This window comes from Scatophagus argus, chromosome 15 (genome assembly GCF_020382885.2).
Source record: "Scatophagus argus isolate fScaArg1 chromosome 15, fScaArg1.pri, whole genome shotgun sequence".
Taxonomy (NCBI): domain Eukaryota; kingdom Metazoa; phylum Chordata; class Actinopteri; family Scatophagidae; genus Scatophagus; species Scatophagus argus.
In genome coordinates this window covers 19,894,373-19,913,892 of record NC_058507.1, presented here as the reverse complement: position 1 = coordinate 19,913,892, position 19,520 = coordinate 19,894,373, and the positions used below count along the sequence as shown (strand labels likewise).

At 42.4% G+C, this 19,520-nt stretch overlaps 1 protein-coding gene across 2 annotated transcripts; it reads left to right on the top strand.

Moving 5' to 3' along the window:
- Positions 1–1,846: 1,846 nt before the first annotated feature.
- rab3gap2 (RAB3 GTPase activating protein subunit 2 (non-catalytic)) lies at positions 1,847–19,497 on the top strand. Of its 2 annotated transcripts, none has more exons than XM_046412236.1 (35): positions 1,847–2,259; positions 3,501–3,589; positions 3,914–4,031; positions 4,116–4,197; positions 5,125–5,172; positions 5,256–5,331; positions 5,487–5,588; positions 6,243–6,342; positions 6,878–6,976; positions 7,379–7,527; positions 7,711–7,790; positions 8,257–8,349; positions 8,475–8,614; positions 9,223–9,418; positions 9,602–9,745; positions 9,982–10,064; positions 10,164–10,228; positions 10,325–10,415; positions 10,973–11,094; positions 11,977–12,187; positions 12,435–12,532; positions 12,800–12,908; positions 13,058–13,218; positions 13,356–13,530; positions 13,653–13,835; positions 14,330–14,436; positions 14,672–14,738; positions 14,921–14,991; positions 15,089–15,124; positions 15,262–15,390; positions 16,149–16,364; positions 16,488–16,577; positions 16,723–16,947; positions 17,044–17,208; positions 18,672–19,497. In XM_046412236.1, exons 1-35 carry the CDS (start codon positions 2,151–2,153, stop codon positions 18,822–18,824), a joined length of 4,182 nt encoding a protein of 1,393 aa, XP_046268192.1. In that variant the 5' UTR covers positions 1,847–2,150; the 3' UTR covers positions 18,825–19,497. The 2 variants fall into 2 exon arrangements, with proteins under 2 accessions (XP_046268192.1, XP_046268193.1); XM_046412237.1 differs by having other exon boundaries at positions 1,848–2,259; positions 15,262–15,336.
- The last annotated feature ends 23 nt before the right edge of the window (positions 19,498–19,520 follow it).

Genomic DNA, 19,520 nt, shown 5'->3' with positions numbered 1-19,520 from the left:
TGTGTATCAGCAGCACATCCACCCTAGGTCAAAATGATGCCAGTTCACTTCCTTGTCAACAAAGGAAGAGGGGGAACCAGATGGAGACTTGTTTCTGTGGACTGTAAAAGAGCTGACGCAACAACAGATCCATAAGCAATGGCACAGAATGGGAAAATGTGACTGAGACTGGCCCAAGGACCTCTCTGACACCCAATTGTTTCCTGTCTTTCTGTGTCCGGCCTTCCTGACCGGAAACTTTTGGGCACCCCCCCGCCAAGAGGTGAGTTTGTGTGTGCGACCTTATGTGTGCATGCACTGTGTTGGAATGTTTGTGTGTATGTTTTGGAGGCTAGGTGGAATTGTTAGTGAAGATGCAGGAAGTACACTGGCAAAATGCCTGTTGCTTTTTAAAGACCATACTGTAAGAAAGGATGAGAAAGGAAGACACTGAGCAGTGTTGAACAGAACAGTTACTTACGGTATAACACGGAGGAAAGAAATCAGTATCTTTGACCTCTGACCCCACAATACACCAACATGAAACTTGATGTGGGGATCAATAGACCCCACTAATCACAAACTACTTTAAAAGAATGGAGTCATTTGAGCTTATGAACATTTACAAAGAGTATTTTACTTCATAGAGATCAGTAATAATACAGAGGTCAACAAACAGTTTTAAATAGGCTGTAACCTGTTTAATGTAAGCAGTTAGTCAGTAAGCAGTAAGACACTGCTCACACTGCTCAACAGGGCACAATCATTTAAAGAAAATAATTAAAAAAATAAACTAAAACACCCTCTGTTGGAAATGTGCTTTGTGTCATTTTTGTCTAATTGTATCGTGGTGTTGATTTTTTTTCTTTTTCCCAGAACCACGTGTTTATTGGTCACTGAGCATTAAAGAAGAGGATGAGGTACCAATTTCTCACATTTGCTTCCAGAGACAAAAATACAAATGGTGTAATGGGTGGTAATGAGTGCATGTTAGCACCATAATAATAGATATGGTCTTTTTTGTCTATTTTTGTCAATAATTGTGTCATATAATTTGAAAATTAAAAAAAAAAAAAAAGAAAGACAGCGATTTCACCACCAACAAAGCAGCCATGGCCTAGAGCTTGAAGAAGCGGCTTGTGATCGGAAGGTTGCCGGTTCGATTCCCCCACCGGACGGGCAGGAAAAATTGTGGTGGAGTGTGGTGTGGTGGAGTGTGGTGGAGTGATAATGTCCCCACCCCCCATTAGCCGGCTGATGTGCCCTTGAGCAAGGCACTTAACCCCGAATATAAGCTCCCCGGGCAGTTGATGCAGCCCACTGCTGCTGTGTGTTTCACTGCATGTTGCATGTGTGTGTGTTTCAATCAGTGACGGGTTAAATGCAGAGAAGTAATTTCCCAGTTTGGGATTAATAAAGTTACTTAAACTTAAACTTAAAGGCCTCCTGCACTCTTCCAGAATAGTGTTGAATAGTGATATGAATAAAAGTTGTGTACATGAATAGTTGAAGAGTTTGGATTTTGCAAATAATGCGGTGCAGAGAAGCTTACTGAATGCTTTTAAACTACGATGGAAAATATACCACAACGAACAGAAAACTAAAGTTGAAAACTGAAGTCTCGGTGAGAGCCGAGGAGGTGTGGGGGAAGAAAGAGGCACAAGCTCCAGCAAGCCACCTAAAAGTGTTCCTCTACTGCCCTCTGGTGAAAAAACTGCATCTGTACACTGCCAATAAATCATACTGTAAATCTTTTACTTTATATACAGCCTGTAAAATGTCATTACTATTTTGTCCTATCATCTGAATTTCCATTTGAAAGTACATAATTCTTACTTTTATTTTGAAAATTCCGTCTAAACTCTAACCCGGAAGCACACCAGTGTTATTATGCTAACGGTGTGTCATCAACACAACAGCACTCGGGTGGGAATTGCAAACGTTGGGAGATATAAGAGTCCTAGATCCATATTAATGTTTTTGTAGGGGACATTTGAAGTCAAGTAAGAAATAGTTTCTCTGTGAACAGGCTGTCATAAAGTTAACTGGATAGCAGGACTTGCAAACGGACTCAAACTACTAAGCTACGTTGATCTCCCACAGCTGGACTGTTAGCAAGCAGGCTAACTGGCTGATTCCCTCTGCTTGAGTCCTGACGGGACGTGAGGGAGATGTCCTGCAGCTTATTGGAGTTTTGTCGGCTCCAAGAGCTCAAAACGGTCAGGGACTACTTGTTCCAGAGCAAGAAGACCGAACCAATAGTGGAGAATAATCAAACAGGTACCGAGAAGAGCTAAACAACTCAGATAAATGTCTGTAGCGTGCTACAGCGTCTGTCTGAAGTGACAACAGTCCATTTAGCTAGTTTTGGAACAAGCAGTCACAGCATTAAGTTAGCTGATAAACGAAGCAGTGGCAGCTACCTAAAAGTCTATGCATATAGCAAAATGAAGTTATAGCAAGGCGACTCATGGTTGCAAGACTCGTTGGTTTGGGTTGTTGTGAACTAACGTTATACTTTTTAGCTATACATTTGAGTTAGAGAAATTAAACCATTTGGGGCGACGTCAGTTAAACGCCCTCTTAATGCTAGCAGTTTTCTTTGGTTCGATATGTTCTTTTTAGGTGTGGTACAAAGCAATCTTTTCGCATCTTGAGATTTATATCAATTCCATTAACTGGTGTACTGAAGACAGTTAATTTGATGATAAACCTAAAGTGAGTGATGGATAGAGCTGCTGTTCTGCTCTACAGTACCAGCAGGGCAGTGAAAGGGAAGGATATCTGCCTGCCCTTTTGGATATGAGTCATCCCACAAGAGGCACCTGATCACATCACTGCACAGTGCTCCAAAAAAAGAAGAGATATAGCATACACACATGAAAAGGCCACTTGTACATTTCACACACTTTCCCAATTGCATTCGTTTATTGTCTGCATTTCATTCTGATGGATATTTTTAGTCATCTAGAATGTGTCATTATGCCAGTCCTGTAGCAAAGTGACAGCAAACAGCGCACACAGACTGTACCAAGGAATACTGCATTATATATATCTCCATGGCAATGGGGTCTCATCCTGGATTTTGCTACTTGTTCTGTCACAGCCTTTATAAGTCCTTCCCCTGTTGTCCTCTCTTATTTTGTTTGACACATTTCATGTGTTTCACACGTTCACATGTTCAGTAAATATTTTTAGCAGATGGCTTTAACAGTTCCATTCACAGAGCTGCAGTGCCTTTAGCCTGTAATTCCACACCCCTGTAAGAGTTAAATCAATTACTTTTGGTCTTTTGTTGGACTTTGCTGTATGTTCTCTGCTATGTTTGCAGTATGTTGGCAATCAGAAATATGAACAACATGTCAGCAGGTGTCTGGTCATGCATGATCTTTGGGAAAGCAAGACCTGAGCCAAAGGGAGATCTTTGAAAGTCTTGATCTTTGTATAAGCTGTTCTGTCAACAGGGTGTAACACAAACACAAACTGTAAGTGAACTTCTCTATTTCCTTTTTCCCTAACAGAAAATGAGCTGTCCTGGGACACCTCCGATTGGGAGTCAGCGTGGGATAGTGGTGACAACAAGGAAGAGGAGGCCACTTCTTCCACAACCGTCTGTCCTTTTGCATTCCGTATTCATGCGTTGTTGTTTTCTGGCATTTCTACTTCAGTTGTTAACAAAGTACCTGCAGAAACTAATAATCTGTTATTATTGCTTGCTCAAATCTTCCTCACGTGTCCCATAATTACTATATTTTGTAGTATTGCATTTGTTGAAACATTCGGAAGGTTGTGGTCTGTCTAATGAATGTTTAATTCATGTGAGAACCTGGAGGAGAATTCCCTTAATAAATTGCCACAAAGCAAAAGCTGAAAATAATACTGTCCAATATTTGAAAAAGATCCCCTTCCACTGACTTTCCACCTTGCCCCGCAGGTGGAGGAGGAGACCACAGGGCAGAGTGGACCCTGGCTGCAGGACTGCGTAGTGTCGCTGTCGCCTTGCTCTGACCTGCTAGTCGTAGCCCGTGAACAGAAGGCTGTCTTTCTCTCAGGTCAGATATTCAAACACACACGCTTGTCACTCACTAAGCACACAGAGGAGTTACATTATTGTGAATGTTTATTGATTCTTACAGCAAAGTGGCGTTCAGATGACAGTGGCAGAGAGGAGATGACCCTGGCTGTGTCTTGGACTGGAACCCTCAGCGCCGACGAAGGGTAACAGTCACACTAGAACAGTGCTTCTCAAATAGTGGGGCGCGCCCCCCTGGGGGGGCGCGGTGCGATGCCAGGGGGGGCGCGTGTGACCCTGGGGAACATACTTTTTTTGCCGTACTAGAATAAAGTGTAATTGCACATCCCCTACAGTAGTTGGCAGTGGCGCTCTCATTGTCAGAGTGTGCGCAGGGAGTATTAGCTCTATGGTGTAGCGGCTTTTTTGCACCGAGCAGGCGATATGAAGTGCAGTAAACGAACCCTTAAGAGACAACATGAAGAAATTTTTAACAGGGATGAGAAGAAAGGCGGAGAGAGACGAAGATAATGAGACAAAAGTAACTCACCCGAAAGCTAAGACGAGGAAATATGACGAAGCATATGTAGCGCTTGGCTTCACTGTGACTACAGTGGGAGACGACAGACCGGTGTGTTTACTGTCTAAAAATGTTGGCAGCGGACAGCATGAAGCCAAATAAATTAAGGCCCCACTTGAAGACATTACATCCCAATCATGCTGATAAGCCGCTGGAGATTTTTCAGAATTGTTAGCATCCTATTATTACATATTATGAAATATTATTACATATTATTATTACTATTATTTATAGTCGCGGCGGAGAGTGGGGGGGGGGGCGCGAATTGTTTTCTACTTGCTGGGGGGGGGCGCAACAGAAAATAATTGAGAAGCACTGCACTAGAACAACCTGAAGAGGAAAGAAAATGCTGAATGTTATATCTAAGAACAAGTGATTAAGGAAGGTGATATTAAATTGGAAGACCAAAGGCAATTAGAAAATGAACCCTAGAATGACAGTGAAAACTGCAGAGGGTAAAGAAGGGTCACTTGAGAAGGGGCTAGTTGTTTGATAGAGTGGAGAAACTGAGTCACAGATACCACATCCTGTTTTTTGTTTGTTTTCTCAACAGAGAGTGTGTGAGCAGCACCATCTGTATACCACTGGCAAGTCAGAAGAGGTAAGAGATGAGATGTCCGTGGAAGTGAAGTATACATGACATGTATGTATACATATTGTAATAGCTGTTTTTATTGCGTGTAGGAGCTCCACAGGGCGGCCTGACTGGACATGTATAGTAGTGGGTTTCAGCTCTGGATATGTCCGCTTCTACACAGAGGTACCTCGTCATGCTCAAGTCCAACATTATCTTTCCTTTTTGTGAGCTGCAGTGATTTTGTACAACAGTTTGTTTGGCCGGATAAGAAGCACAAAAAAGAAAATGACACCATTCAGTATGATCTAAAGATAGTCACCCTGATTGTTTCTCGTCAGAATGGGGTTCTGCTCCTGGCCCAGCTGCTGCATGAGGACCCTGTACTGAGGCTCAAGTGTCGCACATACGAGATTCCTCGTCATCCTGGAATAACCGAGCAGGTGATGCACAACATTTTTTTTATGAACTGTGTATGAAAATGATCTTCAAATACAAAATGTTTGACATTTGCCAAAATGCTAAGTTTTGTTGTGGTGACTTTGGCAAGATATTCTTAAAAACTGTTGTTCTTCTTGGATTTCTACAATGGCTGATAATTATCTCATCAGCTCCCATTCAGGTGTATCTGTGCTCTACGCTTTGGGAGGTGAAGAATGTGATGATTAGAAAGCGATGATGAAATATTAAGTGGAGTTTGGTTTAGTTGGCTTATATCTTTTCAGATCGAATGGGGGTATGGAATAGTTATGGCTCACTTCAATAACAAGTACAAATGACACTGCTGCTTTGAATATTTATAATAACATGGCTCTATAATTGCTGATTGATATGAAGTGAAATTAAATGTGCGAGTGCCATCACTATACAATCTGACACCAGTTCATTAGCTTAACATCTAAGTTGGCAATTTCCCCTGTTTCCAAAATGTTCGTACGCCCATTTCCTCTTTGATTTTTTTTTTTTTTTTGTGCACATTTAAATCCGATTTTGTGTGTATGCAAAAGTTATAGATAAGACCTCTGGTTCTAAACTCAAGATTCTCTTCCTAGTGTTGTCCAAGCTTTCAACCATATCTGAATCTAATTTTTTCACAGCATGAAGAATTAAGTATCCTTTACCCTGCTGCTCTGGTCACCGTCGATGGCTTCAGCCTCTTTCAGTCTCTGCGTGCCTGCAGGAACCAGGTTGCGAGAGGTACTGTCGCTTGTGTGAACGTGTGTGAACATGTGTGTTTGTGTCCATCCAAATAGGGGTATTTAGTATGTGTGCTTATGCTTGTGAGGAGAGTCAAGGAGTGCTAAATATTACAGTAATTGTGTTTAATATATACCGTAGCAGGATTGAGTGTGTTGACTAGAGATGTCTTCTTCACTTGCTGGCTGGGTGGATAGTGTTGGCCAGAAAGCATCCAGGTACTAAGGAGACATACACACAACTACCACTGCATAACCGCCACACATGCACTCGTATACAGCCTCATACAATCTTAAAGGTTAATAGCCAAGCTTCAGCAGGGTTATTCAGAGCATCTGGTAGTGCAGTGCTGTGTGCGTGTGTGTGTGGGTAAGTGTGTGCACCTGCCTGTGAATGTGCTTTGTGGCCTAAAGCAGTTCTTGTTGCTATTAAAGCACAGTGTAGTGTTTCCATCTAGATAAGGGGAAATAGTTGATAAAATCCCTTGGCAAATATTTAGTAATGAAATAATATGTCAACTGTGCTTTGCATCCAGCGGCAGCAGCAGGTAGTGATGTGATCCAGCCTCCACCCCTGGCCTATAAGAAGTGGGGTCTGCAGGACATGGACATCATTGTGGACCACAGTAGTGTGGGTAAGAAACATTTCTTCTTTTTAAAAGATTCATTGTTTTTGCTCGTACAGCTGGTTCTTTCTTACCCACCTTTTGTAAGGTGGTGTCATAGTAAAAATGATTAGAGGGGTTCTCTCATTGTTTTTAATTGCACATACGACCTACTGATGAAATTCTCACAATATTTTGATCACAAAAACTTCCTGGTATTCACCAGGAAGTTCTGCAGATTTTTGTCTGCATGCATCCTAATGACTTATTAAAGTCTTATGCAGTTAAGTCATATGCTGAGAAGAGGTGGTTGTGTTCAGAATAAAATGCTTGGTTTTCATTGGAGAACTGTGTTCACTAATTCCTGTCATTGTCTTTTGTCACATCTCTGTTTCTCCCTGCTGTTCCTTTCATCGTCTCTACTGCTATTAGGCATTATGACGCTGTCTGTGTTTGACCAGATGAAGAATGCATCCATCCTGGGGGGGTTTAATGCTTCTGTCAAGGGCAGCCCGCCTGCCATGAGCCAGTATGTCACTGTGGGAGGTGGGCCATACACGGGCTTTTACTATGCGGTAGAGGTGAGTGAGAGTGAGAGAGAGATGGAGCAAGCCAGGCTGTTAATCTCCAATAAGAATGACATTCATGTTTGGTATTTTGTACCTGCACAAGTGATGAAAATTACCTGCAACTGACAGAGCAGGACAGTAAGAAGTTTATGTAGACTATTGAGCTGTTTGTTGTTTCTCTCTGCTTGTCTTTAGGGAAGCTCCCAGCCTCTGCTCTCCCATGTGGCAATGGCTGTAGCCAGTAAACTCACCTCAGCCCTCTTCAGTGCTGCCAGGTGTGGTTGGTGGTGTGCGTGTGTGTGTGAAACCAAGCTTTCATGTGTGTATAAAGATTGTCTTTATAAATTGACAGTAATTTACCACACATAATAGGACTTATCTTAAGCATACCGCAACTGAGATAAAAGTTGGCAGGTGGGTAAAAATCATTGAGTAATAATACCAAAGGAGTGGGATGAAACCCATAAATAAACATCTTAATCTGGTGGACTTTGTAAAAGCAGTCCAGTCAATACGCTGAATTATTGCTTGTTCTCTGCTCAGTGCTATCTTAAATCATACACACGGGCAGTTTGTTTTCATCTTCCCTTGAATTTCCTTTCACTCTCTTTCTAGCGCATCTTGAGCGTATGCTGTCAGTCACCTCCTTTTTTTAATCACCTCTCTTATGCTCACATGGATTTGTCATTTTATGTTTTTCATCATTTCACTGCTCTCTCTCTCTCGCTCTTTTCCTCTCAGTGGATGGTTAGGTTGGAACAAGAACAAGAATGAAGAGGAGGTTGTTCAGAAACAGAAGCCCAAGGTTGAACCTGCAACACCTTTGAGTATCAGGTATCAGTCATGATGTCTCAGCACAAATGTAACAGTCCCCTGTTGTGCCATATTGGTGTTGGCAATATGAAGCTTGTTGATGTCCTTTGTCGTTCTTTCTCTTAAATCTGACCTTTCCCGTCCAGATTCGGCCTCCCAGACTCTCGTCGCCATGGCGAGTCCATCTGTCTGTCCCCTTGCAACACGCTGGCAGGAGTGACGGATGACTTTGGTCGAGTCACGCTGCTTGACTTGGCCAGGGGCATTTCTATTCGGATGTGGAAAGGTGAGAAGAAAGTAGACAAAATTGCTAAGTACAAGTACTAAGATGTGAATAATATAGAGGTTTTGGAAAGAATTGAAAAAGTTAAGCACAGAGCTGTGCTAAGAAAGAGCTTTTGTATCCTGCTTATAAATTTCCTTTTTCTTGTCTCTATTCAGAATTGAGTGACCATGTTTCACATACCTGTCATGGCTCAAGTACCTAAATAACATTGTGTTAACCATTAAATACACTATCTAGAAACAAGTATTGGGACACATCTCTTCATTATTGAATTCAGGTGTGGTGTGGAGCTCCTTACTTTCATCGAAGGGAAATCTTAATGCTTCAGCAAACCCAGTCAATGCTATGCTTCCAACTCTGTGGCAACAGTTTGGGGAAGGCTCTTTTCTATTCCAGCATGACTGTGCCCCAGTGCACAAAGCAAAGTCTATAAAGACATGGTTGGATGAGCTTGGTGTGGAAAAACTTGACTGGTCCGACAGAGAACTGACCTCATGTGTTAATTATTCTTTTTGTCCCAGAGTAAAAAACATAGTTTGTTATCTCAAGTCATGCAGTCAGTGTTGCATACTGTGTTCATCTAATGTAATTCATTCATTTACCTGCAGGTTACAGAGATGCTCAGCTGGGTTGGCTGCAGGTTGCAGAGGAGCGAGGCGATCGGGAGTTATCCCCCTCCGCCTCACTGCCCAGACGCCATGCTCTGTTTCTGGTTATCTACGCCCCCCGCAGGGGTATCCTGGAGGTGTGGGCGATGCAGCGGGGGCCGCGAGTCGGCGCCTTCACTGTGGGCAAACACTGCAGGTATAAAAATGTGCCATCAAAATGAACCTGTTAGCTTGTTCTTATAGCTTTGTCTTCATAAACAAAGCAGCACATGTTAATCTTCATACTTACAACAGTAGCATATACTCGACACACGGTAACAAGATATACAGACAGGAGAATAGCACACACATATCATTCTGTCATTCTGTGCACTTACAGGTTGCTGTATGCTGGCTACCGTTTGATGGGAGTGAACAGTGTGACCAGTCAGGGCTATCAGTTCCACACCCAGCAGGTGTGTCTGCTGGATCCCATCACAGGAGCGTTGCGGACAGTGAACATCCCCTTCCACCTGGCCCTCAGGTTGGTACACAGACAGAAAAACACACACAAACATTAACCACAAAGATGCTGTAGATCAGTTTGCATTTTTGATGGAATATTATACATATTTGCTAAGGGAATTAAATGTAAACTGGACTGTCATCATTTACTTTTTTCACCTTGTCTTTAAGAAGCAAACTGTTAAAGACAGCCTTTTAATGAGGGCTTCCAGCAGTCCATCTAAAGTCCATCTTTCTGTGTTGTCGCCATGTCAGTGACAAGAAAAGCGAACGAGCCAAAGATATGCACCTGTTAAAGAAACTCACTACTATACTAAGGAGCAGAGATGTGGACCCTGGTAAGAGATACATGTAGATCCAAGTGTATGAGATAAAATATGTGTGAATGTCTGGTTTGTTTTTCTATCATGCTTTTATGTTTTTTACATGTTTTTCAGAAATCTTGGAGAGCGAAGCCAAAAGCGTGATGCTGGATATCAAACACCCTGCCATTAAGAAGCAGGTAAAACCAAAGGCACAGCACACACCAACAGGGAGGCAAGTTGTCTGCAGCCGTAAAAGTCACATTTGTAACTGCTGTCTTCGCACTTCTTTTCAGGCTCTGGAATCTCTGCTGTCAAATAAGAATGCTCCTGTCTCATGTCTTATTAACATCACATGCGCCTTAAATGACAGTCTGAAGCAACAAGGTAAAGAATTTGTTTATTATTAAGAAGAAAGCCTATTGTTCTGTTCTAACATATAAAATTAGTGTTGGATAGATTTCCCTTTTTTCCAGTCTGTTGTGTGTTGGTGGAGAAAGCTTGAGAATGAGGCACAGGATTTAGAGCAGCAGATTTTTTGAGATGATCACTTCCCAAGGCACCTTTCGGCCATTCAACCACCCCATCCTATGCTATTCTTAACCTTTGTATATTGTATATTGTTGTGTAACCCAGTGTTGCACAGGGACAAATAAATTATCTTTATCCTTGATTAAGAAACATTTGCCTGAATGAAGTTTCAAATTCATTGACTTGTTTTTCCATATGCACTTAAAATGTTGCTACAGAACTCTTTTCTCAATACACAGAAGGCTCAATTCTTATATTAAAACTGTCACAAAAGTGTCATGAGCAATTTTTTTTTTAACTATTTGCTCTCGCAAATGCCAATAATGTAAAGAACTGGAAATGTCTAATGTTGTATATGTATGTATCAGTGCTTTTTCTCTCTTTATCTAAGCTTCTGTATTTCTGCATTGCAGACCCTGAGGAAGTGGATACACCATTACTTCATTTCTGCTCTTCACAACTAAAATTGCTTCAGCTTTACAAAGATATTCAGCACCTGCATTCTGCAGCAAACATAGAGACACACTCTGAAAATGTGAGAAGAACCACACACACACACGCACACAAACACAAACAAACAATGTGTATGCAAAATCTGTAGGCAAGGTACAAGACTTTGCAACTGACATATTCTGGCTTCACCATATTGACAAAAGTATTGCGACACCTGACAGTTGTAATGGCACTGCATTCTGATCACACAGACAGCTTTGCAGCTGTAACAACTTCCACTCCTCTGGGAATGCTTTCCACAGGATTCAGGGCTGTTTTTGTGGGAATTTTTGCCCATTCATGCAGTAGAGCATGTGAGGTCAGACACTGATGTTGGACAAAAAGTGTGGCTCTCCATTCCACTTCAGGTGTTGGATGGGATTGAGATTGAGGGCTCTGTCAGTCAAGTTCTTCCACACCAAACTCACCCAGCCATGTCTTCATGGACCTTACTCATGCTGGAATAGAAAAGGGCCTTCCCCAAACTATTGCCACAAATTTGGAAGCATAGCATTGACCAAAATGTCTTGGTATGCTGAAGCATTAAGATTTCCCTTCACTGGAAGTAAGGGGCGAAGTCTGAGCCTTGAAAAAGAGCCCATAAAGAGGTCTGGATACTTTTGTCTATATAGTGTATTTGTAGAATTTTGCTTAGATTTCTTGGTACATGTTCTGTTATATGTTATATGTTCTGAATATCCTGTAGCTATACCAGTAGCCCCGAAACATGGGCCATCCCCCCAAAAGCTAATCACAATCATAATCATAATCATATTGACAGCTGACGGGTTCTAAAATTGGTTAATCCTAATCCCATAAACATTTTCCAATTGTAATACTGCATTAATTAACACGGGTGGTCACATTAAACCTTATTATTCCTCATAAGTCTACAGCAAACACAAAGTGTTCTCCCACCCTCCAGGACTCCCTTGAAGGTTTGGAAGATGAATTGTCCCGTGTTGGTCCCACCTTACAACGCTACGCTGAGCTCACCTCGAGACCAAGTGTTTCCTTTGCCCAGGATTCGCCTGACACACCCCTGCCTGCCCAAGCCTTTCTCTCCCAAATGCAGTGCACTGAGGAGGGGGAGTTGAGGGTGATCCGCGTGTCGGAGGCTGATTGGAATCAGCTAGGTATGGCAGCATATGTATGCACATTAAACGCCTTGATGCATTAACACCTGTGGTGTATGTATATGCATTAAAGAAATGGGGAATGTGTGAAATTAGCACAAGCCACAAGAAAGCTTGAGAACGCAGAGGGAAAAAAATCTCCATGATACCTGACATAGAGCACCACACCACACAAATCCAGAATAAGAATACACAAATAAGAACGCACAAATAAGAATAATGCTTTGCTATTGTGTATTCTTTACAGGGAACTTTATGTTCTGGGGTTGTCTTTGTGAAAAAAGCCCACTTCACAAAGTGTGTGACACACTGCAGCAGGCTGGCATCAGTCCACAGCAGCTACTGGTAAGATGGCTGAAAATACTTAATAAACTGTCAAAAGCCAGTAGACAAAAGTAATGTAGTTATTCATTTAAGTTATTCATTTAAAATTATGTTTTTGTTGCCCTGTAAAAGCAGAATAGATATAGCAAATAGATATTTTAGGATTATTATTATTATTATTATTATTATTATTATTATTATTATTATTATTATTATTTTAGTATTGCCACCATTCTAAATAAATGTTTTTCACTAATATATCATTTTCACACTTGCTCTGTCATTCAGTCTCTTCTGCTAAGTGTATGGCTGCAAAGAGAGAAGGAGATGCTACAGAAACCACAAGACACTGTTAAAAACTTACACGCACTGCTCATCGCCCTCAGCAACATGAAAGGTACGTGCTTGTGTTGAGGTTGTGCTCACGTCTTCGTACAAGTGTCGGTTTCCCTGTTAGCCAATGGGAGTTCATGGAAAAGAATGATGAGAGGAGAGTCATCGTCGTACCCCCCCCCCTCCCCTCTTCTTCTTCTTCCTCCTCTTCAGGTGCAGTTGAGGAGTCATGGGACCCCCAGTCTATCTCACCCTGGTGGCAGCAAGTTCGCAGCACCTGCATCCAGTCCCACAATGCTGCCGCCGCTTTGCTGGCTGCCTTTGTTGCTCACCGTGCTGCTAAGGCTAGCATCGCGAGCCGGGCTGACAGCAAGGTAGAAGAAGTTTCACGCACACGCCGTTGCCAAAAAGTGAAACTCTAGAAGTCTTTCTCTATTGGGAGCAGTATCAGTTCCTAAAAGCACACTCACTGGCTCAGGGTATTTTCTGTTTCTGTGTGTGTGTGTGACAGTTGCAGTCAGAATGGGAGGCCGTGTCCCTAGAGCTGGAGCAGTGGGTGGTGTGCGTTCGCCAGCTAGAGGATGTGTTGGTGCTGCAGACTCTGCTGTTTGTGCCTCCTCCTCCTGGAGCAGCAGGGGGTGCTGCAACACAGTGCTCCATCAAAACACTACTAGAAGGAGGCACAGGTAGGCTGTAAGGAAGAGGAATATACAGGATCTTTTTTTAAACTTTTTTCCTGTTTATTTCCTGTGGCTAAATAACACAGATTCTTGTTATTTTTTGTTTCTTTTCACATCTGTCTTCAAAGGTGGCATTGCCGACAGTGTCTCCAAGTGGGTCTTCAGGCAAAATTTGGCCCCTGAGCGACTTAAGGAAATTGTGCGAAAGAAAGAAGACAAAGAGGAAGATGTCAAACAAGACGAGAACCCAGGAGAAGAAAGAAAGGAGGAGCAGAAGGAGAAGAGCCAAGAGGGCACAGACAGGACAGCAGGTCAGGACTGAGGAATATCTGTAGCTGCAGGAATGAGCTCTAGACAGCAACTGTGTCTAGAGTTTTGGCTTCGGCATGCGTAAATGTGGATAATATATTAGAGCTTTAGCTGTGCTTTTTGTGGTTAAAGCGATTCACAATTTTTGAAAAACCTGTTTTATTGACTGCTGTGTCGTACACAACCATTGACTGTTGGGGACAATCAGCCAGTTGGGGCTGCAAGTGATCAAGAGCTGCTTCAGACTGGGCCTCGTGTTTCCACTAGAGTCATGTTAGATCAAACAACATTTTACATGGCTGGTGCTTGGGAACCTGCTTATTGATTCCACTACGTCCATGTGTTGGACACACAGCCCCGCAATCTGTTTGTTTTGTAGAGTTAATACAATATTGCTTGTGCAAAGTTATGACCATCACAGTAAAGGTTGTTCCATGGAATCTCTTTATACCCTAAATTCGGTTCCATCTAAGACCCTGCTTACTGTACGTTCCAGAGCTGTTGGTGGCAGTGTGTCAGAGGTTCCCACACTCCCTCTCACCTGACTTGCTCTTCGCCCACTGCTGCTGGGAATATGTCGTGCAGTGGAACAAAGACACTGAGGTGCGTATTCAAACATACATATTTTTGTTTAAGATAAATATAGTTCAAATATCTTTAAACATCAATTTTGTCTTACTGCTGGATTCAGTTTTTTTTCTGCTATTATCACAACTTGCTTCGTTGAGCCAATTCACCAAGAGAAAAGGTGTTTTTCATAAATCCAAGGAACATGGACGACAAAGAACCCGTCGCCTTTGTTCTTGAACCTGGACTCACATCTGATTTCTCTTCCTAGGAGGGTCGTTACTTATGCTGGGCTGTGGAACATTTGAAGCTGGTCTCCAGTCCACATATCCAACTAGGTGAGGGGCTGACTGGCTTTTTGTACGGTGCATATAAATACTTTATAGATAGATAGATATATAATATCTAATAAGTTAAGCTAATAGTATGTTTGTGTGTACGAACATCCTTGCTGTAAATCACTGCCATCCGAAGAGTTATTGGTGTGTTATTGGATAGCTTCTTTGAATCACTCTCACAGGTATTTCAACAATGATGTGGAGTACGTTCATTGTCAAGCGTTTGTCAGCAGCAGCCTTCCTCATGGAGAAAGTAAGTCATGCACAGACTCCATACAGCAGGCCAAGTATGTAAGTTTGTAAGGCAATATCTAAAATGTTTCAACTTTTTATTTTCTTTTTTTTTCCAGGTGGGGAAAGCACCTAAAGATCGCTTATGTCGACGGGTAAGTATCTGTTTCAGTTTAAGTTTGACATCATCCTAGATTCAAATATATGATACCAGTATGATACTAGCATTGTCAGGTATCGCAGTTAAAGTATTAAGGTGCATATATTAATGGAGGATGTTTCCTTCACGCAGGATGTCGGGATGGGAGACAAAGCCGTGACGACTTTCCTGGCCTGCTGTGTCCAGCTGCTGCAGATCCTCATGGAGGTGACTGGAGTATTGGTTAAAAATCAATGCCCTTTGTCTTTTATAAATTACTATGTAAGTAAAGAATTTCTGGGAAAAGGCATGGAGAAACATTAGCACTACTAACCCCACCTATGCTTCATATGCATTTGATTTATTAGCTATAGTGTACTTAAAGATCCCCTCCAGACATGTGACAGCACTCACTATAGTGATTTGTGTCTGATATGTTTTCTCCACAAAATATGGTTCCAATTTCTGAAAATTGTTCTCATTAATTAAAAAAACCCCCAGAAAATATGCATATACAAATGCTGTTTACTGGAGGCTTCATGTTTCCACACTCACTGGCATGACACAAATCCTGCATTTAAAACTGTGACATGAACAGGGATACTTTTGTGATGTGAACACAGCCTTCTGGTGTCAACCTCCTCACAGACATCATTCTCTACGGTAAAGCTGCAGCAGTACACGGCTGCACTGCTGTACTGCATGTGTTGCATTCTGCACCGGGCTGTGTTAATGCAAAACTGCAAATCTTTGCACAAGTGCAGCCATTCTGAGTCTGCATATATCTCCAAAATTATTAGATTTATGTCAAAATATGAAGGGTTGGCATCACCTCTCAGTCATCCCCACTAGGCCTGTGTTCAGGTATCTGCAGGGGCCCTGCATGTGCTGTATAGTTTTCTCCTTCATATCATAAACATCATTATCATTATTATCTTGCTGTGTTGTGGTCGAACTGTTGTCAGAGGTAATTAGCCACATATCCGTCACGAGCGCTCGATCTTTCTCCTCATCATCTCTTCTGTTCCTTTGTCATGCAGGCGGACGCAGCGGTGGAGGAGGTTTCTGCCCCGGAGCTGTCAGTGGAGGAGGCGTGGTATGGAGCGGAGGGTCCTGCGTCCATAGCTGACCTCGCCCTGGAGCAGAAAGGTGTCCACTACCCCCTGGTGCAACACCACTGCCTGTTAGCCTCCCTGCTACATGCTGCTATGACCTTCAATGTGAAGGTCAAACCACTCAGCCTGTTTGATAGCAAGGTGAAAGGACATACTGAGAAACACACACACAATCTTGCTGGCTGTGAACAAGTTAAACATCTACAAGGCTTTAGACACTCAGTAGCTACCACATACATTTATGTTCTCTGTGTGTGTGTTCAGGGTAAGAATGCTTTCTTCAGAGATCTAACAACCATCCAACTGATGCCCAGCGGAGACATGGACCCAGGCCTGGTCTCACAACGGCAAGAGGTGAGAGGTGGATTTATATCTAAAAAAAATCAATCAAAAAGTGAAGATATTGAAACAAATGGTTTCACTCTTCTCATCTTATCTACTCTTCACTCTTTATACCCACCACCTCATCTGTGTTTCCATCATTTCTGCTCTGTCTCAGTTCCTCCTCCGGGTGCTGACTGGATGGGTGCAGGCTATAGATGATTCATCCGGGTCAGCGTCTGGCACCACGTCGCTTCCTCTTCCCTCCAGTGGCCCCAAGGCTGACTGGTGGCCCTCGCTGTGTCTGGAGCTGGGCCACCTGCTGCAAGTCAACGCCGACATCCTGAGACGGCACCTCGTCTGCGAGCTCTACAACCAGGGCCTGGACTCCCGGGCTGAAGAGGTACGACCGCTTTTATGCCGACCGCAGTACTCGATAAGTGTTTTACTCTGTGACCTTTTTTTTCCTGAGTGTGTGGTTTTGTGTCTTACCACTCAGGTGATGTTAGAGGTGGAAGACAAGGATGTGCTGGGCTCTCAGCTGCTGGTGCTGACTGGCCAGAGGATGAGCTACTCGCTGCTGCACAGCCAGAGCCAGACTCAGGCTGCCATGGAGCTGCTGGCCCGCCTGCCCCCGACCCTCTGCACGTGGCTCAAGGCTATGGTGAGAAAACAAACAGGAGACCTTTCAGTCATAGGGTCCTAGAAGCTACATGCTGATTTCCATCATGCATTTATGTACTATTTACAGCCAGTAGAATACTGAAAAACTTTACTAGTTTTTCCATAGTGATTTTGTAAATAATTAACCAGACCGGAAGACGAAACAGCTTACAAGTCCTCTCTGAAATGCACCACTGGAAAAATCGCTTCAGCATGACAAGCGTAACTCAGTTTTCAGAAGGACCTCACACAGTCAGGAGTGAACAGACCTTTGAAAAATTGGACCTGATTGAAAATAATTAAAATAATAATAATTACATATTAAAAAAAAAACATGTCCCAATAGAGAAGGCCAACCATGGCAGCATACATTTTCAGCATACATCAAAAAACAGAGACAAAAAAAAAACAGTACAGACCCAGCGGAAAAAACAAGGGTGGATAAGCTCCTGTTACCTTTTAAATAATGTGCAAACCAATTAAGCATGTGCATTTCCACTGCTTTATTTATTTAATATGCTCAACATTATAATTATGTCATTTGTCAACACTTGTTGTCCTGCATTACTCATTTAAAGTGTTATTGGCCTGTTTCAGTCACTTTGGGAATGTGTGTGTGTGTGTGTGTGTGTGTTGATTGTTGTTTGTAGTAACATAAAAGTGCCACAAGATGGCAGTAGCTACACTTGGAGTTTCTTAATAGAACCTTGCAAGTCACTGAATTATACACATGTTCCTGCAAATATTTCACAATAAAATGAAGTTCAGTTTGTGTTAACAGCATAATGCAGTAATGAAAATCTAACAGGGCAAATGGTAACAGATCAGAAAACAAGGAGGCCAGACATATCAGGGAGAATTAGAAATAAAGATCTGTCTGTGATATAAGCCTGATACTCTCTGCAGTTGAGATAAACAAAGCCCCAAAACACTATTGGAGGAAATATGGTAATAATAATGTCCCAAGAACAAACCCAAAGTCATAGAAGTTAATTCCAAAATGAATTTGTCTGCTTGCTTCAAAGACTTATTATTTAAAAAAAAGAAAATAAGGTTCCGTTTTCACCTCCTGCACTGACTATAACATATTCTGTAACCAAACCAGCAAATCAAACCAATTTAATAACATTCCAAAAAAAATATTGTTGTAATAAATGCAGTTTTTATTTACTCTACTCATTTCTTCAAGTGTTGTCCTCCACTGTGATTATGACGTGCCACATACAAAGAGAATATCCACTCAGTTCTTAGACTTACTAACATGCAGACCTAAGATAGTAAAACCTGGTCCAGTCTGACCTGATTGGATGGCAAAAATTTAGACACAGTCTGACACCTTAAAAAAGTGGATCCACAAAGACCTTGAATACAGGAATAATGAAGGAACAATAAGGGAGGGGGAGACACGTGTAGGGTCCATTTCTGTCCAGTACCATTTATATATAAATGATATGTTGTGTGCAGGACCCCAGTGAGCTGCGGTGCCCCCTGGTCCCCCTGTCGCAGACCAGCAGGCTGGTCGGCCGTCTGATTGAAATCCTCCCAGAGAACCACGCCCAGTACAGCCTGGCCCTGCACCTTCTGGAAGCTGTGGAGGTCCTCACTGCTGAGGACTGACTCTGAGAGGGAGGGAGGGAGGGAGGGAGGGAAGGAGGGTGGAGAAACCTTTGAAGGCAATAGTGGACAGACTGAGAGATCCTAAGTCCTAAGAGAGGAAAAAACAAACAAACAGAAGTGCTCTGGAGTTCGACGGAGGCACGATAAACAGCCTTCTCACCCTCTATCGTCATTAATCATGGAGAGCTTATGTGTTTTATTGTTCAGCTCATACTAATGCGATGAATTCGTCCTCGCAACACAATAATAGGCTTTTAACTTTTTATTAATTGATCATATTTTTGTGCATGTAACATAAAATATATCAAATACTTGCGTTATTGGAGAGTACTGTTTGCAGATACGCTAACAGATGGTTATTAAGAAGTGGGGCATGTCTTTCCTTTGTCACGTCACCTTCCACCCTTTTCAGTCTGATTAACTTTAAAAATCAGATGTCATTGTGTGGATGTCATAACGTGTGCCATATCAGAGTTCTGTTTGACATTTCTCCTTCCTCTATCTCTCTCATAGACAAGAGGTGTATAAGAGAAATATGGACCTTATTTTTTATTTATATATGCAGACAGTACTGTACTAGCTGTGCCTGTACACCTCCTATTCTGTAGTCCCAAGTTCAGTTGCTTCTGCTGAGCTGCTCCAGAGCAGAATAAAGAGGTTTCTCAACAGCTTAGATATTCTGTTAATGCGCTGCTT